The sequence below is a fragment of the Heliconius melpomene genome, chromosome 18 (assembly GCF_056956725.1).
Source record: "Heliconius melpomene rosina isolate 202511_hmr_F chromosome 18, ASM5695672v1, whole genome shotgun sequence".
Taxonomy (NCBI): Eukaryota; Metazoa; Arthropoda; class Insecta; order Lepidoptera; family Nymphalidae; genus Heliconius; species Heliconius melpomene.
In genome coordinates this window covers 96,504-118,845 of record NC_140406.1, presented here as the reverse complement: position 1 = coordinate 118,845, position 22,342 = coordinate 96,504, and the positions used below count along the sequence as shown (strand labels likewise).

At 40.3% G+C, this 22,342-nt stretch overlaps 1 protein-coding gene across 1 annotated transcript; it reads right to left on the bottom strand.

The window, feature by feature from the left end:
* Nucleotides 1-9,413: 9,413 nt before the first annotated feature.
* LOC146529068 (uncharacterized) lies at nt 9,414-22,321 on the bottom strand. Its single transcript, XM_085201581.1, has 7 exons — nt 22,151-22,321; nt 21,846-21,966; nt 20,665-20,858; nt 16,034-16,632; nt 15,230-15,355; nt 15,101-15,142; nt 9,414-10,911 (listed from the first exon to the last, which is right to left on the bottom strand). Exons 1-7 carry the CDS (start codon nt 22,231-22,233, stop codon nt 10,412-10,414), a joined length of 1,665 nt encoding a protein of 554 aa, XP_085057707.1. The 5' UTR covers nt 22,234-22,321; the 3' UTR covers nt 9,414-10,411.
* Nucleotides 22,322-22,342: the final 21 nt, after the last annotated feature.

Below are 22,342 nucleotides of genomic sequence, written 5' to 3'. Positions count from 1 at the left end.
AGTAGGCGCGCGCAGGTTGCTCCCGCGCGCTACTCCGAGCAGGCCGTCGAGGGTGCCCACACACCCTTGACTCCGCGACGTGCCTAGCAGGCTCCCGCCGCCGCGTTTCGTGGACGATTCTAGTCCCCGCGTCTCGCGGCCAGTGGCGGTCGAGGAGGAGCACCGTGAGGTTTTAGTGGGTATTGGGATCGGCCTTCAGCCGGTCCACGAGTCCCACATAACCCGCTCGAGTCCCCACTCGGGCCGGTATCCGTAAAAGGATTTCCTCACGTTAAAAAAAAAAAAAAAAAAAAAAAAGGTCTTATGACCTTATCAGGAAAAATGTCGGCTTTAAAAGCCGCCAGTTTCTGATCTATTAGATATCCTATTTGTTCCATGAGTCCTGCTTCTCCGGTTTTTCGAGATGGAGTAGGGGCTGTAGCTCTACCAACTGTGACAGTGGAGGTGCGAGATGGTGCAGATACCTCTGGAAACTGGAACTGATACTGGAAAGTTCTGTTCGCAGTTCATGATTTACTTTTCCAGCCTCACTATATTCTCGTTAACAGGAGCACGTCGCATTATTTCCTGTACCGCCGCTTCGACTGTCCTAACTGCTACTCGAAGGCTATGAACAAAACTACCTTTTAAATTTCGGGAGCGATCCGCAACCAGATCACTCGTCACCCGATTTTTCATCTCATTCGCTAACTCATTGCCACTAGGCAGATTTTTTTTTGCTCTAGAGTTAGAAGAAACCACAGAAGGGTCAAAGAGTTCGTCTTCTGTATCGATGCACCCACCATCCATTGAGGCTGGAAGGTTGCTAGTACTCAAATCCAATGATAAAGACGAATGCTCTGTATCAGTTTCTTCATTATTAATATTACAAGGTATATTAGGTCGCCCACTTTTCCTCTGATCTGACCTATTATTTTTAACTCCACGTCCTCTACGACTTCTAGGCACTTTAGGTGGTACCATGGCTTTAGTGCTAGAGGCTGATCCAGACCCAGAATTATGTTCTCTTCTAGGTAATGGCCGTTTGCGTCCTTCAGATTCACCTACGGGCTGATCTGGAAGATACCCTGTCGCAGAACAATTCATCGCTTCTATATTCTGAGAAATATTCTCATTCGTCCTAGCTTCTGACGTTGTATTTAACGGAATGGCAACAGTTGCCCCCCCCAGATTCGCGGGGCAGACGGAAACCGAAGGTTCCGTGGGGGATTCTCCGACTGCTGTGCAATCGGTACCCCCCTGGGGTAGATTATCTCTTTTGCTTGCCATATCATATGTAGCTGAAACTACAGCTGTGCCTTTTAAAGGGTGAGGTCCCTAAAAACCCATCCCCCCCAAGCGCTAGGAACCAAGATACCCCCTGGCCATACATCTCCTCAGCACGCTAGACCTTGAGATTTGGGGTAATTATTTTTTGGAGGTTGTCTTCCTCCTTCTCTTTGCAGAAAGTTGTCTGCTACAGTACCAAAGGTCGCTTACACAGTCCACTCTACTAACTAGAGAATTACCAGGAACAACTCATTTGACATACTTTACCCACAACAGAATCAAAAGGCAATTCCTAGCTCTGATTCACATTTTTTCATCCCATCGCCTAAACTCTTCTCCTTCCCTGCCAGTCGTTAGCCATGGTCTGAAACCATCTTTCTAAAAGCGGTTTCAGGCCATGCCCAGGGTGCACCACGTGGAGGTGACTGGCCTGCACCCCGACGCTCGTCCCCTAGGTGTACGCATCGCAGACGTGGTGGGCCCTCTCAAATAAAGATAACTCCGTATAGTGGTGGTGAGATTCACCGTTGAGAGGTATCTAATCGCGGGCTTAGGTTACTTAAGTATATATTGGGTGGCCTAATGTGCCAAGAGGATAAATTATGTCTGTATATCAAATTCTATTTTAATCGAATTGTATATTCAATTGTTAGTTTAGACAAAATTGTGTCTTCTGTATTAAATGATGTGAAGAAAACTGCAGTTGGTATAAATTACTTAATTTAATTAAATTTTAAAGTAACTAAATACACAAATACTGATGAGCTTGGAGCAGTGCCTGGAATGAGGAATGGTAATAGGTATGAAATAATGCTTCAAAGTTCGTTGCAGTAAAGTTTTTACGTATACAAATACACTAGTTTTTGTTTCATTAAAAATAACCAAGTAGTTATGATTTTACAGGCATTTGAAGTTTGCAATAATTTCAAATGCCGCTAACAGTCCCGCGGCCGGCGGTGACGTCACAGGTCTGGCAAAACTCACTAGTCGCCAACGGTGATAGGAGATCTCGCGCAGTACTTTGTTTGTTTGTTACTCGCTTGTGTTTAGTGTTAATACAATTAATTAAAATGGATCAAGGATTCGAAAAAGGTCAATCGGATAACCTACCTGTAATAGATGGATTTATGGTTGCCGATTATTTATCGGAAAATAGTGATTTCGTCGCCGCAGTAATGCGAGGAGTAAAAATGCGAAGGTACGTTTTGTTGTCTAACTAGTAATATTATGTCAATTTGGGGTATAGATAATAACTATCTTACGTTATTTTATTTGAAATTATTTATTTAAAACTGTAATGTGGGTTACATTACAGTTTTAAATAAATAGCTAACCTAACTAGTTTCATATTGTAGGTAACGCTATTTGCGTTAAAAGTACCAAACTTTTTATTCAAGTTCAAAGTAGTAAGATTGTTTTATAAGTGAAAATAATATAATAATAATATAACTAAATTCATGCAGTAAGTTGAGCATGCACAAATTTTTTTTAATGTAGATTTTTAATATTTTTATATATGTATATCTGAATATTATTTTTATTGTGATTATTGAAGATCGGCAAGAGAGTTATGGTCATGATGCGTACTATTGCGTGGTATTGCGTACGTATAAGTTAAAAGAGTAGGTTATGTATGTATTGCCAAATGTAGATTACGGCAGAACACCGTGCACGTATTAAACTATATTATTGCAACTTAGAATGCAATGAAAAGAAGCAATAAGTTTATACGTAATCTGCGAAGATTGTGCCGCCAGCAGAGGTGATTGTAAACATACCATGGCATTTATAATGGGCTACATCGTCGAAGCGACGAATCTTCAACAACTGCAACCGAGTCTTCTTTTTCTTGGCATTAATCCCGGCGTATGTTGCCAGGATCTGCCTTCCTGCTTAACTTACTCCACTTTACACGATCTGTAACGTCCTGAGTGGTTCGACCATTGGTACTCATGTCCTGCATCACGACATCCAAACACCGCATTCTTGGGCGTTCGGAGGTCTAGCTCCAGGGACAGGAAAGACATAGCAAGGAACTTGCATTCGACATAGTTCCTACGCCGGCGCGCAACGTTGCCATATCATCTTAGGCCACGCTCTTGGAGCTTATCCGTTACGTCATGGACCCCAAGACTACCTCGAATGCGTCAGACCGCATCATCTTCATTTCCGTGACGTGAAGCTCCTCAGCGTGCCGAGCTAGTGCTGGCCAACATTCGCTGCCGTATAATAGAACCAGTCAGATGATGCTCTTATATATCAGCCCGTTGAGCTTGGGTGGTATTTTGCGGTCGCAGACCACACCAATAACCTCCCACCATTTGGCCCAGGCAGCGCTTATCCAGCCATGGACATCGTGATCGATGCCTCCAGACTCATGCATAACGGATCCAAGGTACTTGAAATTTTTCCAACTTAACGGCTGGCTTAGGACCTATAAGGACAGTGCCGGAGTCTGGGCTCCCTCAGGCTATGTATTCGGTCTTCGCCACATTTTGTTTAAGATCGCTGTTCTCAAGCGCACCCTTCCAGAAGTTCACTTTATGCTCCAGCATTAGTTGCTTCTCTTCAATGAGTGTAATGTCATCGGCATACATCATCAGCCATGGAGGCTGGTCCTGGATGTGAGCCGTGACATTACATTACAATAAATAAGAACGAACTAAAAGCCGAGCCTTGGTATACTACTAACAGTAGGGGTACTGTGATCTAAAGGGTTTGGTATCGCCATCAGCAGTCCTAACCATCGCGAATCGCAAAGCGGGATCGTGGTACAAATCTCTGATAATCTCAAAATAGGCCTCAGGGATCACTTTGGATCGCAATGCCCTCCAAATACATTGACGAGGCACACAGTTAAAGGCCTTCTGCAAATCTAAAAAGGCCGCAAATCTAATGCAGAGCTCTCCTTTTTTTCCTGTATGCCTCCATCAAAAGTTCTGAGTAGTCTCCCCATTAAAGTACTCATTAAGTTTGTGGTAACGCCCAAGCCAAGCCAAGTGTTTTTGGAAAAATTCAAGCTTTCTAGTATCTATTCTACAATAAAAATAATCAAAGCTAAAGATTTTGGTACAACACGCCATGAAACCTAGCAGGATAGAACTGTTTTTTTGACAAAGTATTATCAAAGCTTCAATATCTTAAAATACAATGCTCGCTATTACATTATATATGTGAAAAAAAAAAGATTTTAAAAATATACCTATATATTATTTATTAAAAGAAACTAAATTTGTGGTAGAACGCCAGCTAAAGAAGAGCGCGAACTGCGAGTGAACGAAGACGAACTGAGCGAGCGAATTTGCAAGACCTGTGACGTCACGCGAGTCGGTTATGGCCCGACGGAATCTCGCGTCGCGCGCTTACTTTAAAGGCCAATATCTCAAAAACTAATAGACGTATCAAAATAATTCTTTCACAAGTATTTTTTTATTTTTAAAAGACAATACGATGAGCTAGAATTTAAAATTAGTGATTATTCTCTATTTACAGGTTCTATCGCTCGCCTTCACCGCTCCAGGTCCAGCCCAATTTGGCAAATTATCTCAAATATCGCAGTCGCTTAACGGCTTTATTTATATACAGACGTGTTAAATCTATACATTTTTTTAACATAATAAGATAAATAAATTCAGTAAATAAATAGTCAATTCATAATAGATTAATTCAGTTACTATATCAGTTTTAAAAATTCCATAGAGAAAAAACATAACTATCCTATAGAACTTTAACCTGGATCATATATATTAGTGTTATTGGTGATATTTTCGCCCGCAGGTCCAGGGGGACGCAGTTTCCTCTCACCTCGTTTACATCATTATTACTCTTCTTTTTCTTTTCTTCAGTATTCCTGACATAACTTTTAATTCTCGCAGAACATCCTATTGACGAGTTTCTCTAAACAAGCATCATGTTCGGATTCCACACACCAGCAAAGGGAAACCGCCGTGGTAAATGTAAGCCTTCGTCTTCTAAACTTATTTAAATCTTTTAATTTGTTTAATTTGTTCTCTGAACCAACTCATATAACGAATACGTCCGCTACTTGTATAGATAATGTTTTTTGTCATTGTGGGCCTGTAGAAAAACAAATTATTACTAATCTTAGCTCGGATCATTGTGGTCAAATGTTTTCGGTAATAGATAAAACAGTCGCAGAACGTAAACAAATATCAATTAGACCAATTACTGAAAATAAAATTAATCTTTTTAATATTAGAGTGAGGGAAAAAATTGCAAACTTAGAAATAACCGGATTAAATCCGAATCAGCTATATTGTAAAGTTTTTAATTTACTCTCTACAGAGTTTGATAACATTTTTAAAGTTAAACAAATATATAAAAACTCGAAGTTAATTTTTAGCGACTGGGCAACTGTTGGTATATACCGAAGCAGAAACAAACTATACGAATTATATAATATGAGGCAGTGGAATCAAGATCCGGCGTTCTTGTTAAAAGTTAGAAATTTTTCAAAAATATTTAAAAAGGTATGTGTCCAGGCTAAGTCTATGTATTTATATACAGCAAAAATTTTGAACTCTAATAATAAAATTAAAGCTACATGGGATGCTATTACTACTGTAACTGGGAGATCTAGAGCTGTCAGTGAACCTATTAAATTAAAAGTTAATAATATAATCTTAAATTCAGATTTAGAAGTGGCAAATACTTTTCAAAATTTTTTTTCTGATATATGTACTGAAGTAACACGTTCACTGCCATCATCTCCGTCGGAAGCAGAATTAATACTAAAAACCCATGTAAATAGTTGTAGACAAAATTTTGTGTTTAAGAATGTGTCACCAGATGAAATTGTCAAACTTTTAAAAGCCTTAATTTAAAGAAAACTGGTGACTTATGGGGCATGTCTGTTAAAGTTTTTAATTCAATTATACCTAATATTGCTCCTTACCTTGCTTTAATTTTTAACAATTGTGTAGAATCCGGTACTTTTCCTGATTTAATGAAATATAGCAAAATAGTGCCGCTTTACAAAAGTGGAGATAGATCTGAGCCTGGAAATTACAGACCGATTTCTGTTTTGCCATCCTTAAGTAAAATATTTTAAAAAAATAATGTTCAACCAGCTCACAACTTTCTTAAATATTAACAATTGTTTCCATAGTGAGCAATATGGTTTCACCAAAGGCAAATCCACTACGGATGCGGGTGCCGCACTCCTAAAGCACATTTATGACGCATGGGAGAAGTCACAAAATGCGAATGTGTGAGTGTTTTGTGACTTATCCAAAGCCTTTAATTGCGTAGACCATGTAACTCTGTTGTTAACACTAAAACATTATGGTATACAGGATACTGCACTTGATCTTATTGCCTCATATTTAAACCAAAGAATCCAGAAGGTTAGTATAAATAATGTAAAATCATCTGGATCTCCTCTAAAGATGGGCGTTCCACAAGGATCCATTCTTTTATGTGAGGAACCTATGTGATATTGTACTTTTCGCGGATGATACCTCTTTAATATTTAAGGTTGACAGAAACAAAATAAACTATGACGACGTGAATAGTGCATTATCGCATATCCTTCGTTGGTTTGATGTTAATAATCTAATGTTAAATGCTAAAAAAACTAAATGTATTGAATTTGTTTTACAAAATGTTAAAAAACATAATTTTAGTCTACTAATTAAAGGAGAGACTCTCAATTTGTCGGAATCAGCTATTTTCTTAGGTGTAACTATAGATTCCAAACTCCAGTGGAACACTCATCTGGAAGCACTTGCAGATAAACTCAGCTCTGCCGCGTTCGCAATTAAAAAAATAAGATTAATGACGGACGTTGACACTGCCCGACTAGTCTACTATAGCTATTTCCATAGTATTTTATCTTATGGAATGCTGCTATGGGGCAGTGCTTCAGACATAAATTCTATATTTATCCTCCAAAAAAGAGCCGTAAGATATATTTATAAACTAAGAGCGCGAGATTCTCTGCGAGATGTTTTCAAAGATGCAGGTATTCTTACAGTTGCTTCTCAATTTATATACTATAATATTCTCTTTGTCCGACAAAATATACATTGTCATAGTAAACATAGTGACAATCATACGATAGGAACGAGAAATAAAGATAAGATTATTACTCCAAGTTTTCGCCTCCAAAAAGTTAATAAATCTTTTATGGGTCTGAGCATACGTGTATATAATAAAATTCCACAGTGTATTCTAGATTTGCCACTTCCAAAATTTAAAATATCAGTAAAAAAAATTCTGACAAGTAAAGCTTATTACACTGTTCAAGAATACTTAGAAGACAAACATGTATGGAATTAATGTCTATTGAATGTAATGCAGGATAGCTGCCAACTTATGTAATAGATTGTGATTGTACCATTGATTTTGAAAAGAGCAACTGTTGAGTTTCTTGCCGGCTCTTCTCAGCAGAACTGCCTTCCGAACCGGTGGTAGCTTTCTGTTCATATGTTCATCGACGATTCAAAAGTGCTTATTATAAGTTTATTTGAATAAAGAATATTTTGAATTTGAATTTGAATTTGATACTTAGCGCAATTCTTCAGACTTCACCGAATTCGTAGTACTGGAGACTTCAATACCCTGTAAGCCCGAAACCCAAAAGATGTCTCCCAGTCCCTGACCCCACCATTCCTTCATCAAAAGCCAAAATTAAAGACACTTTATCAACAGCACTGTAGAAATACGTCGGTAACTCCGTCAAATATGTCAGCTTACGCATTCTGCTCACGTAAGCTGACATATTTGACGACATATCCGAAGCAAAGGCCCACTTAACTAAAGCTAAAATTTATCTGAGCAACTCGCATAACCTGAAGACGGAAATGAAGGCCACAGTTACAATTGCAATCAATCGTTTGTACCAGCTACTGAAGGAGGCCGAAGCTGCGAAAGGACAGGACGAGAGCAGTAGAAAGAACACGATAGAGAATGATGTGAAAGTGAACAGGGAGATGAAAGGCACAAAGGAAGAGGAGTTAATTAAGAGACTCGAAAAGCACGCTGAAAGAATGAGGAGAAAATGAAGGAACTAAGAGGTGGTGGAGAAGTAAAGGGAATCGCTCGAGAAGACCGTATAGCGAGTGTGTCGGCTGACGAAAGCAAAAGAGTTGAGAGCCACAGCTAGCCGCACTGCACTCGGCTCGGTTGTCTCCTCGAAGAATGAACTGAACACACGAGGAGGTGCTCGCCCAAATAAGAGAGGTGGTCAAAGCGAAGGAAGGATAGGTCAGAGTCGCAAAGGTGAGGAAGGCAAAAGATCAGAACGTGATATTAGGCAGCAGTTCAGAAGAGGAGCGGTAAAAGGTTAAGGAGAAACTGAAGAAGGCAAGACTAAACGTCGAGGAGATGAAGGACAAGGATCCACTTCTGATTCTCTGGGATTTCCTGGCGTACAATACGGACGCCGACATTCTGGGCACCCTGAAAAACCGAAATCGGAGCCTCTTCGAACACATCTCCGAAGCTGAATTTCGGGCCGAAGTTCGATTCCGCTGAAAGGCGAGGAACCTGCTAACCGGCACATGTCGTCATTAGTGTCCCCTAATGGGCAAAATATTGTAGTGGCATATTTCTCCCTACTCGTGCAATCTCTCTCTGCCTGGACTACGGGCACGGTAGTCTGTATATAAATTGGGAAGCAACTGTAATAATACCTGCATTTTTGAAAACATCTCGCAGAAAATCTCGCCATCGTATGTTATAAATATATCTCACGGCTCTTTTTTGGAGAATAAATATTGAATTGATATCTGAAGCACTGCCCCATAGCAGCATTCCATAAGATAAAATACAATGAAAAGAGCTAGTAAATATATATAATATTATTAACCTATAATAAAAAAATATACAGTGTTGATAATATATAGAATAAAAAGAAGTATAAAAAACAAAAGGATATGTTATTGAAATTATTTAAGCTTTCTGGATTTCTGGTGATTTTTTAGGTGATACATCATTCACTTTTTGTATATTACCTTCAAAGTATATAATTAATTTTAAGTGTATAAAAATAAATATAGAATAATATGACAAAATTACTAAAGACTTACAAGCCTCACTTGAAACAGTATTAAACAAACTGCCTATTTGTAGTGATCCAATCTAATGGTGCTAAACGTGAAGAGGAAAGTAAAACTACAAAGTATTAGAATATAATTAATTTTATAAATCAAATAACAATATTAATGATATTTTGGCCACTCTCAGGGTCTGTCAGCTCTCGCTCATAGCCTTATATAGTCCAAAGTAGCGGTCTGGTCAATGCACTCTAACAAAAATATTAATTTACAAGGCACATTTATGTGTTTTATTTATTTGAGCCACAAGAACCAAATTATAATTAATATATAATAACATTTTTGGACATAAGCTCCTAAAACGGTATCACTGAGATAAAAATTTAGTAACTATACTAAATACATTTTCTTATTCTAATAATTGTCAATAGGGACGGAATATAATAAATACTCTAAAAATCTTACAAAGTATAAGTAAGAAATCTAGTACACAATGATCGATACAATTTCATTTAGAAAAATATAATATAAATATAATAGAGTGCACTGACGCTCCACTAAAGTAACGAGGTGTGAGACCCGGCTCACTCTGCATATATATCTACATATATACAACCTAACACTATGATCGTAACAACACACGGACTTGTTAAACTATTCTGTTGTACTTGCTTAATGCAATTAGAGACTAAATATTCTTTATATATACAAAAATGTAACATTTACAATAGAAATTTTTCCAATTTTTGCAACATATCATTATCTGCATAATTTCCTCTAACCTCAATATTTCATAATAATTTACAAATATTACAATATAATCTGTTAATTATTGCAGAGAATTAGCTTTTGCACTTGTTCCACTGTGTATATAAAATACATTCATATATCACCTGTCACTCTCTAACTTATCCTAATAGTTTGGTTTATAGGACATAGAGAAGATCAAGGTGTCTCTGATATGTTACATCTATTGCTGTACACACTATTTACACAATACGAGTACCGCCAGCATGTCGTGTCATATAATATTTACAAGATATATATGTAGGTATACGCACGTCATTTAGTTATCATCGCGTGTTACATAAAATGAACAACTATTACGACTCCAGTTCACTCTCCTAGTTGGGGACGAGGCGGTCGTTCACAGTCAGACTGCGGTAGAGGCGCTCGTCCGTGGACAGCACGCGCACCGCGAAGGAATCGAGCGCCAGCGCCGGCCCCGGCACCAGCTCCACGTTGCCCGCATTGGCCAGGAACAGCGTGGCCAGGAACAGGCGGCTCACGTCGGCGGGCTCGTGCGCCGCCGCGCGCAGCAGGGGCGTCCAGCGCACCGTGCCGCCGGGCGCCCCTGCCGTGCGCCGCGCAGCGCCCAGCACTGCGGCCGCGCAGCGCGCTACGTCAGCGCCGCGTGCCTCAGCCGAGGCAGCGCGCGCCGCCACGCGCGCCGCCCAGTCGGACGCTATCGCCGCCTCGTCAGCGCGCGATGCGTCCGAGTCGCCCAGCGAGCTCTGCTCGAAGAAGCCGTCGTCGTCGTCGTCGCTGTCGGCGTGCCGTTGTGCCGCGCACAGCGCGCTGGCGGCACTCAGCTCCGCCTCGGACTGATTCCATCCCACGAACCCTGTTTTATATTTTATATAATATTTAGTAAGACAATATTTCACTTTAATTTTTGAGAATTGTAGGGGACGCGGTCTACACTATTTAGCTGGAGATTAGCGAGTTGATAATAAAATAGTTTTTCAATTAAAAGTTGCTTTATTGCTTGCTGTATGAATATGATTAATGAGTATGCTAATGACTGCTACCGGACAGTATGCACTGCCTTACAATATTAGCGCCGGGAGCGTCAAAGGCTATGCCGCGGTGTTCGGTTACTATACTTGGACCAAACAAGAATATTGAAACAATAAAGAGAAAAAGATTCAAAATGAAATAATTTTATTCAAAATAAGAAGTTACATGCTTCACTTTTTGAACATCTAACAATTTACTACCAGTTCACTAAAGTTAATGCCTCAGATCGAAAAACCGGCGGCGGTGCAAGAAACTCAGGTGGACTTTATGAAAATATGCCTATTTATTTATTTGATTTATCTCATAGGTACAGTACAGCTTTGTAAAATTGGTATATATATATATATATATATATATATATATATATATATGTACAAGCAAGCGCGTACATGTGAGCGCTTAGCTTGCATCCAATATTTTCAATATATTAAGTCAGTTGATCGCTATCGGTCATCAAGATTGGTCGTGGTCGTTGCTCACCAATCATATTACATGTAATTCATTATAGTTTTAGATGTTTTATGATTATATATTTGCAGTTATACAAAACTGTTTTATTTATACAAACTCGTACGGCATCCCGTAGAATATATATATACATATACATAAAATATATATATACATAAAAAATAACAACTATACATATGTTTGTTACGATAAACTCACACAGTCTATGAATATATGTATATAATGTTAAGTAGTGAGTAGTGAATTTAATATTATACTCTTCTTCCTCCTGGCATTAATCCCGGCTATTGCCAGGGTCTGCCCTCCTACTCAACCTACTCCACTTTGCACGGTCTTTTGCGTCCTCGGTGGTTAGACCATTGGCTCTCATGTCCTGCATCACGACATCCAGCCAGCGCTTCCTTGGGCGTCCAGGAGGTCTCACTCTAGGGACTGATATAGCAAGGCACTTGCATCCGACATAGTTCTTAGGCCGGCGCGTAACGTGGCCAAACCATCTCAGACGACGCTCTTGGAGCTTATCCGCTACGTCACGGACCCCAAGACTACCTCGAATGAATGTGTTGCGTATGCGGTCAGACCGCGTTACGCCGCACATCCACCTCAGCATCTTCATTTCCGTGACGTGAAGCTCCTGAGTGTGCCGAGATAGTGCCGGCCAACATTCGCTGCCGTATAAAAGAACCGGTCGGATGATGCTCTTGTATATCAGCCCCTTGAGTTTGGGCGGTATTCTGCGGTCGCAGACCACACCAGTGACCTCCCGCCATTTGGCCCAGGCAGCGCTTATCCGCCCTTGGACATCGTGATCGATGCCTCCAGACTCGTGCATAACGGATCCAAGGTACCTGAACTTCTCCGACTTAACGGCTGGCTCAGGACCTATAAGGATGGTGCTCGAGTCCCGGCTCCCGCAGGCCATGTACTCTGTCTTCGACACATTTAGTTTAAGACCGCCGTTCTCAAGCGTACCCTTCCAGAGGTTCACTTTACGCTCCAGCGTCAGTCGGTTCTCGGCAATGAGTGCTATGTCATCGGCATACATCATCAGCCATGGAGGCTGGTCCTGGATGTGAGCCGAGACAGTATCGAGCACTACATTGAATAAGAACGGACTAAGAGCCGAGCCCTGGTGAACCCCCACTGTAATCGGGAAGGGTCTAGTGTCGCCAACAGCAGTCCTAACCATAGAAGCGGAATCGTGGTACATGTCTCTGATAATCTCAATATAGGCCTCAGGGATCCCTTTGGATCGCAATGCCCACCAGATACACTGACGAGGGACACAGTCAAAGGCCTTCTGCAGATCTAAAAAGGCCACATGCAGAGCTCTCCTTTTTTCCCTGTATGCCTCCATCAAAGTTCTGAGGGCGAAAATGGCGTCCATGGTGCCCGATCCTGGCTGAAATCCATATTGAGACTCAGAGGTACTATCTCTCGGCGGAGCCTGAGGTCGATCATGCGCTCGAAGAGCTTCATGGTATGACTCATAAGCTTAAAGCCCTTATAACTACCACAATCTTGAACACTGCCCCTTCCCTTGTAAATAGGGGTAATAAAGCTAAGCCGCCACTGATGCGGCATCTTACCAGTGTTCAAGATATGGTTAAAAAGGTCAGTAAGCATGAGCACACCAAGAGAGCCCAACGATTTCCACGCTTCGATCGGAATGTCGTCAGGTCCCACCGCTTTTCCGTTCTTCATGCGTCGTAGGCAATTACGTGTTTCGTCAAGGGTTATTGGGGCAATAAGTCCGAGGTTAGGCGGTGGGTCGTGATGAAGACTGCATGGGTGCTGAGTATTCAGCAACTCCTGGAAGTAGCTTCTCCACCTCTCCTTCACAGAGGCATGACTACAGAGCAGCGTGCCCTGGGAATCTTTGACGCAAAGACATTTTGCGATATCTTGCGTCACTTTATCCCGGGAACGTGCCAGTTTGTAAATGAGCTTCTGCCCCTCCACAGTTTCAAGTTTATCATACAATGGTGACAAACTCTTACTGCGGGCTCTGGCTACAGCTCTTTTACAAGCACGTTTAGCTACTGTGTACTCCAGTCTGTCTTCAGGAGAGTTGGATTCCTGCCACTTCTTAAAGGCAGCCTTCTTTTCACGAGTCACCTCCTGCACCTCGTCATTCCACCACCATGTCTCCTTGTCGATGACACGTCCTCCCCTAGAAAGGCTAAGAACTCGCCTGCCCGCCGCAATGATTGCCGACTGAGCCCGATCCCAAGCATCCTGAGCAGTCTCGGTGTTAGTCGAAAGATCGTGACTTTTCACCTCTGCCAGGAAGTCGGTCTGCATCGGTCCATTCAGCAACCACCACTTGATCCGAGGCCTACGTTTCTCGGCTACTTTCTTCTTCGGAGTGACGTTAAAGTCCATGACAAGAAGACGATGTTGGGCCGTTAGGCTTTCGCCTGGAATGACCTTACAGTTAGTTACCCTGCCCATATGACACCGTCTGGTCAATAAGTAGTCTATTTGAGTTGAGTGGGACCCGCTCTTATACGTGATAAGGTGCTGAGAATTCTTTTGGAAGAACGTGTTCACGACGGCCAGATCAGACGCAATACAGGTTCTCAGAATGTTTTCTCCCTCTGCATTGCGAAGACCGTGCCCAAAACCCCCGTGAACACGTTCATACGGCTCAGCAGCCTTACCGACGTGCCCGTTCAAGTCCCCCCCAACTAAGACCACTTCGGTAGACGGCACAGCAAGTAGCACCCCTTCATACTGCTCCCAGAATGTCTCCTTTTCGGCCGCGCTACATCCCGTCTGGGGAGCATAGGCACTGATTAAGTTTGTGATAACGCCCTCAATCAGTACCCTCACTCGCATCAAGCGGTCGGAGCGACGGTCAACTTCAAGGAGCCCATTCTGAAGCTCTTCAGAAAGCACTACCGCTACACCGTTTCTACCCGAAGGTGACCCAGTGTATATAAGCCGGTAACCCTGTCCGATGTTACGGGACTTATTGCCCTTCCAGCGAGTTTCCTGGAGGAAAGCACACTGGACCCGACGTCTCATGAGTACATCTGCGAGTTCCCTGCATCGTCCGGTTAGAGAGCCAATATTCCACGTTGCAAAGCGGAGTTTTCGTCTGGGTACTTGCGTCTTTAACCGTGCCCGTACTTGACACGGTAGCCCTTGCCCACTTGTCGCAGGTGTAGGGCGATGTGCCTGCGCGTCGTTTTGCGGCGACGCCCTAGCCGTACCCAGTCTGTCCTTGTTTCTTTTCATTTTGTGGCGGTTTGTGGTTTTTGTGGAGCGACTGCCGTCTGACCTCCAAAACCCCTTTGTGGGGGAAAAACCGAGGGGGGAGGGAAATAGAAGGGTATTATCGGTAAAGGAAAGGAAAGGAGGGAGCTAAGGAAAGGGGGAGGGGAGGGGAAGGGAGGACACCATTCTTACGGACTGGATGAGGATATAAGAGTGGTGGCTCGAGGATCCGGGGTCGCATACCCGTATGCCCACAAACCAATATCGGACAGGTATTAGTCTGGACACCCTCTGGACACAACTGAATTTAATATTATACTGACCTCCAATATCTCTAGGGTCCGGTGACTCGAATCCAAGAAATTCTGAAAAAATATAAAAGTTGTTTCATGAGACGTGTACTTGTTGGATACAAGCGTACAGAGAACCGCATCACATGCGGGCGTACGTACCCGCGGGGGGCGCGGCGAGGCGTGCGCGCAAGTCACGCAGGGCGCGGCGGCGCGCGACCAGCACGCGGCGCACCCAGCTTGCCGGCACACTGAACTCGCGCAGCTCCGCGAGTCTCCGGCGCAGCTCTGCAAGCACATATGTAAACCTGATCATTGCTTGTTAACATTGCTCTCTTTAAACAACTCCCATTTATAAAACATCAAGAAACGACTTTGGATTGTCAGGCAAATTTTTAAAGTCGTCGAGTAAAGAGTCGTGCTCGCCCACCAAGGGTTCCGTGCAAAAATTGGAGGTCTCGAGCTTTTTCAGAAAATCAGGCCTAGCTTAGCCAGAGCTCTTTCACCTGATACCTCTACTGAACTAGCGGCTTTATTACCAAATTTTGCCCCCCTTTTAGGGCTATTATTTTTTTACCTGTAGACGCTAGCTGCCACATTTCATAATATTAGGTCAATCGGAAGTACCCAATGAATTTTGATTCCCTTTAAAATGTGGGAATACGCGTTTTTTGCGATATACCTAAACCGATGAGGAGCGTTTGTATGCTTCCATTCCATCTAATAGCCGTCGCGCCATGCTTGTGGTCGGTCCCCTATTTACAGGAATTATTATTTTTATTTGCATTGTTTTAACGAAACAAAACTCTGCGACTTGTCTTAGAAATTCTTTCTGGAGTGGAAAGTGGGACCAGGAGTATCTTAAGTATAATTCCTCTTAATTACTCTGCTATACAGAAAAAAAAAGCTGCTCCTTTTTTATTCTACTATATCTTAGAATTGAATAAAATAAAAAAAAAAACTAACTTTTGCTAATATGAAGGTTGATAGGGCTGTTTTGAATGTCTTCCAAATTCAAATCACTGTGCTGTTTTCTTTTCCGTCTGGCCAGCACGCAGTGCTCCAGCGTGGCGGGCGTGGCGGGCGGCGTGGCGGGCGGCGTGGCGGGCGGCGTGGCGGGCGGCGAGGGCGGCGTGGCGGGCGGCGAGAGCGGCGTGGCGGGCGGCGAGAGTGGCGTGGCGGGCGGCCAGGGCGGCGCCGCCGCAGCTATGGCCCTCTTCAGCTCGTACAGCGGAGCGGCGCGCGCGGCATCCGCGTCGTGGTTTCCCGCGGCCAGCTCATGCAGCAGCAGGCCGCGGCACAGACGGCGCGCAACGTGGTAGTCGGCCAGCAGCCCCACGGGCTCGCCGCCGTAGTCTAGCAGCGGAAAGTCGTCGCGGCGCAGCACGCGCGGCTCCAGCTCCACGTACATGCGCGGCAGAGTGGGCGGAGGGCGCGACGGCGCGGCGTCGCGGCGTGCGCTCGCGCACGGCGCCAGCGTGACGGCGCTGAACTCCGCGGTGAGCGCAGAGGGCTTGCGCCTGCGCGAGCGGCTCGGAGTGTTGGGGCTCTCCACTTCCGCCTCTCTGTTTTAAAACACCATTATTTAGAACGCATACTTACATTTTTGCAACTTTTTTAATGTCACATACAATTAACACGTGAAGCCGTGTCAGCGTCAGCGGTGTAATTTTTTTATTTTTTTCATTTATTTATACGGATCTCCAACTGTCGTACATATTGGTTTACATTACATACATTCTTAGGATATACTTATACTATTATGTACAACTGATTATAGGAGAACACATCGTTCATCATCAATAATAACAATGATTAATTTACACTATAGAAAAAAAATAGTAATTAAATAACAAAAATATAAAATTACTTAATATTACATAATAGTTAAAATCATTTACAATTAATTCTATTAATTAACTTTATTGAGTATATGGTTGCATTTTCTTAAGAAAACTGAGAGCCCGTCACAACCAATGTCTAAGGTTACATCTTCTTTCAAGTACTCATTAAATGAACGAGAGATGCGATTAATGGGACTATTTTGTCCAAGGTTCGTTCTAGTTCTTTCCGTCTTGAAAAAGAGACATGGGTTGCGAGGGTTTCTCTGAGGTATCTTAATATTAAATCTACTCAACAGTTCACTATCATCGATCTTTCCTTTGAATAAATTATGTAGAAACTTCATGTCTACGAGATCTCTACGGTTTGAAAGCAATTGCAATTTAAAGCTGCCAATTATGTGTTCATATCGTTCACTATGACTTAGAGTCTTAAACCTATAAACTAAATATTTAATAAATCTTTTTTGAACGCTTTCGAGCCTATCCTACTACTTCCTGTAAGCAGGAGACCACACCTGGCAGCAGTATTCAAGCGTACTACGAATTAAACTATTGTAAAGGCGTAGAACTGTTGCTGGATTTTTAAAATCCCTTGATTGTCTAAAAATTAAGCCGAGTAACTTGAGGGAAGCTTTCACAACAGTGTTAACGTGCTCTTCAAATCGCAATTTACTATCAAATATTACTCCAAGGTCCCTAACAGAGTAATCAAACCCTACAGAACGCTGAATGCACATGCAGATGCATTGCATGCCTGCATACCCTTTCAAAATTAAAGATAAATATATAATACTACTGCCTACTGGGCCCGTGCGGGGATACATCCGCATCAAATAGAAATATTAATAAAAAAATTTAATACTAAAGATTCAGTCAATTCAGTCTTCTATGAACCTATTGTAATAAATTAAACGCTATATGTTTTCGGAAGCTTGCCAGGATCCAATAGTGAAAACCGCATCTAAATCAGTTAAGTCGATTCTGAGATTAGCGATAATAAACGCACAGAGAAACAGACAAAATTTTAAAAAATCATTATTTTGGGTTCTATTAGGTTAATAAAGGTTCCCAATAACATTTTTTTTAAATATCTTCCAAGTACAGACACCGACCCTCTTACGATTTTATTATATAGATTATCTATAGTTTTCTTTTTAACTTTCGCGAATATAGTGATGTCTTCTAATACAAAATGATCATGCATACACACATAGCTTCACGCTTTATCCCTAGCAGAAACACTACAGCAGCTTTATTATCAATGAAATGCTAATAAAGTTTAATCGAGATGGCCTCAGTAGAGCTACATATACCTAATTTATTTATCTCATTGCTTGTTACAGAGTTCCGCGTGGCGCCCGCCAGTTCAAATATTTGTATGGTCTCGTTTAGCGCTCGCCGTACTCTATCTCTATATACAAATAAAACAGTAAAAATATTTTGTCTGTACATTTAGTATTTTTGACAGATATAGATAGAGGGGCACTTAAAAACAATAATAGAAAGCAAAAATATATTTTTTTAATTTCTTGTCTGTCTGTATGTCACGCTAATCTCTGAAAGTACTGAACCGATTTACGTAAAACTTTCACCAATTTTTTTATTTTAATCCAGCTTAACATCTAAAGTTTGTTTCATCTAAATCGGTTTATTAACAAAAAAGTTATAATCATTTGAATGAACTCAAGGCATGAATTTGCTTGCAAATATATAGCAAACCATATCTATACTTATAATAAATCTGTATTTGTTTGTAATGAAATTGTATTTTGAACCGACTTTCAAACCCAGTAAGTCAATTAATTATTTTCGATTCAATATTCGATTAATTAATTTGGATTCGATTTCGATATTGGATTATTCGATTCGATTCGGGTATTTTTTGTAACATGCAATTATTACAGTTATTTTACAAAGAGTATTATAAATCCTTAGCTAAATCAAATTTTAAAAGATAAGTATTTAAAAAAATGTTTCTAAATGAGTAAATTTAATTATTTATTAACATCAACACATTTACCTGTTAGTCAATTCTGTTTATTAAATGAATAATCATGTAGTTTAAGCGGGCAAAGTGGGGGTCCACTAGTATATAATACAACAGTAAAAATATTTTGTTTGTACATTTATTATTTTTGACTGAAATGGATAGAGGGACACTTAAAAAGAAAATAATAGAAAGCAAAAATATATATTTTTTAATTTCTTGTCTGTCTGTCTGTATGTATGATCACGCTAATCTCCGAAAGTACTGAACCGATTTACTTTAAACTTTCACTAATTGCTTTGTTTTAACTCAACATCTAAAGTTTGTTTCTGGGGGGTGTCCCAAGCGATTGGCGAAGTGCAGTCATCGTGTCTTTGGAAAGCACACAGATAGACTGCGTAAGCCGTAGGGCTATCAGTTGGATTAGTTTGGGTAGTAAAGTTAATGCTAAAATATTAGCGAGAAGAATGCAAGAAGAATGAATGCATGCGCAGTCAGCAGCAGACTACCCCCCCTAGGGAAACAGTGTGAAGCCAAGTTATAAATATAATGATGCACTCGGAGGACCAAGTGAAGCGTTCAGTCAGCCACTGTCCCATTGCGCCGCAACTGCCACAATCTAACACATTATAATAAGCGAAAATCACTAAAATTTTAAAAATACACATTATATATATATATATATATATATATATATATATATAAGGGGTTTCTATGTTTTAAGATCACGTTGTATCCCCCGCCACGCAGGGGGCACATTACATTTTATATTATACTTTTATTTTTTTCGGAAAATAATCTGCAACTAGACCAGAGTAAAAATTAGCATTTTAAACATAATTTATATAAAAAGTGGCATAAATTCTTGTTTACCGATTTTAGATGTGGATGGCATATTTGACTTTTTTCTTTTTTATGTCCTTTAATTTCTGAAAAAATCGTATATCTATTTACTTAAAAAAAAAGATTTGCCGTTTATATCACAAAAAACGCGCATTTTAACTAACACTACAAAGAGAATTAAAATTAATAGATGACTTCTGGTTTACCTAGAATTATGAAATTTGGCATCGGCAGGTACTAGTTCAGGAATAAATCTGAAAAAATTGGTATTAAAGCTGCTATTTCAAGTGGGGTATCAGATGATAGGGCTCTGGCGAAGCTAAGCCTGAAAAACCTCGAGAAGTCGAGATCTCCAATTTTTGTAAGAAACTCCCAGTGGGCAAGCCCAATTCGCGCTTGTCGGGTTTGTTTAAGGACTTTTATTATGAAGAAAAAATAAATGTGTCTTATATGTTATTATTGCAATGGATCTCACTTACCATTACATCTTAGTTTAATGGATCAAAGTAAGTGTTCATAAGTTTGAGACTAAAAAAAATGTTAAACATTCTTATTCTTTTTATAATTTTGATAAATAGTTTATAGCATTTGTAACCTGATTTTCAATTCAACTATATACCTAGGGTATACAAATTTCACATTTCTTAAATTGCAAGTTTTTGTTCCACGTATCCAAGAGCTAGATGGTAGCATGAGGGTTTATTTCAATTATGAGGAATCAATTATTTGTATGTCCTTGCTCTGGTTACAAGAGAAGGTACTGTGCTGAGTCCCACCACTAATCTGCCTAATTTGCAAGACATTTCAGTGTTTATAGAAAGGGTCTTAATTTCATCTTTATTGCCTAATCTTATACTACTGATATGTACTGAACACATCACATTGTAACAATAGAACATTAAAAGAAACACATGAATACTCACTGTGTACTATTTTGTAGTGAATCACTGACACTGAGCACATGTTGGTAGAGAAAATCCACTTTCCTACTGTAAATGCTAGCCGACTGTTGCAATAGGAGGGCTAGCTCTGTAAAGTTGGGTATTGTGGTGTTTATTTCCTCTTCTTCCGCGTCCAATGCATGCAAGCCCGCCTCCGTCAGGTACTCCTCCAACAACTAAAGTGTAATACTTATCTTTATTGTACACTCCTTATTGTATTTACAACATAAAAAAATATTCATTTAAATAAGTTTCTTTAGATTAAGTTTTTTTTAAATTTTCTTTTAAACTTAAAAAATTGTTAATCTAAATAACAAAAAATATTATTTTAACTCTGAAAACAAAAAAGGAAATAGTTGGTGCATATTATGACTGTAAATAGAATAACACTTTGTTGAGTGTAGAATTTTTAATAATTTGTGTATTTTTTATGTTACATCTATATTCTTACAAGAAATAAATACTATTACAAAACTTTAAACTTTAACTAAATTGAGATTTAATTGTGTTAAGAGAATTTTTTTTCAATATGGAATTTGTTTTCCAATGTAAGAAACGGTATATAGAGTTACATATTATTTAATTTGCCAAACATTTACACTGGACAATAATGTTCTATATACCTTACACCTAAAAACTAATATTAGAAAATCAAGTTTAAAACATTTTCTAATCGGATGTTGATTTTTGATTAGATTTTTTGTTTTGCATCTCAATATATTTGAATAGCTTTGAAATGAAAAACAGAAATCTTATTGTTATTACATATATATTAAAAAAGTGTTTTTAATATATGCAGTGGCACTACCATGTTCTTGCATAATGTCATTTTTTTATACAATATCTGATTAGAAGGTACTAGTTAATTATTGAATTTTGATTACTCAGGCCAATATTTACAAAAATACATTTAAAATCTGACATAGTACAGTTTTTGTCGGTTGTTAAAGAATATATTATTAGTGTCCAAAGACTGTAATAAAATAGCATAAGCATCATTATTATGCTATTTTATCATTGCAATAAAATAGCATAATAATCATTAAACCTCAAGTTTGTGTTAGTAAAGCACGATAACAAACCGAGTGTTATAGTATACAAGAGCGTGCTGTCAAACAAGTAAAAGTGGCGGGACGGCTGCAGCCGGGACGGGGCGGACTCACCGCGCTGAGGTCCGTGTCGAAGTTGCGGCGGACATCGCTGATTGGCTTCATCAGCTCCGCCACGATCTGGTCCAGCCTCTGTGAATTCATGCTCCACCGTTTCTCTCGCTGGGATATATTTCTGAAAACAATGTGTTTCCATTGATAACATCACTGAGAACCGACGCGGGCTCGATTCAACTAATAACTTATACAGCACTGGCGCGAAATTTTATGTCATTGGCGCTATTTTGATTTCCTAAGCGTGATTGCGAAATTTTTACTTGTAAAGTAGTCATCCGAACACGTGTTAGCACAAATTATACCTTCTTCTTTTCCTACTGTCGGCATCCATCTTACAAACATAAAATATTGTGATTAGGAAAAACGTAACAAATACGGTGGCCATTTATTTATGTTTTCAAGGGATCCATTCTCCATGTTCGCTGTCAATGCCATGTTCGCGTTCGCGGGCTGCGGCGTGAGCCTTACTTATCTGTGAATACCAGCGTCTGCTT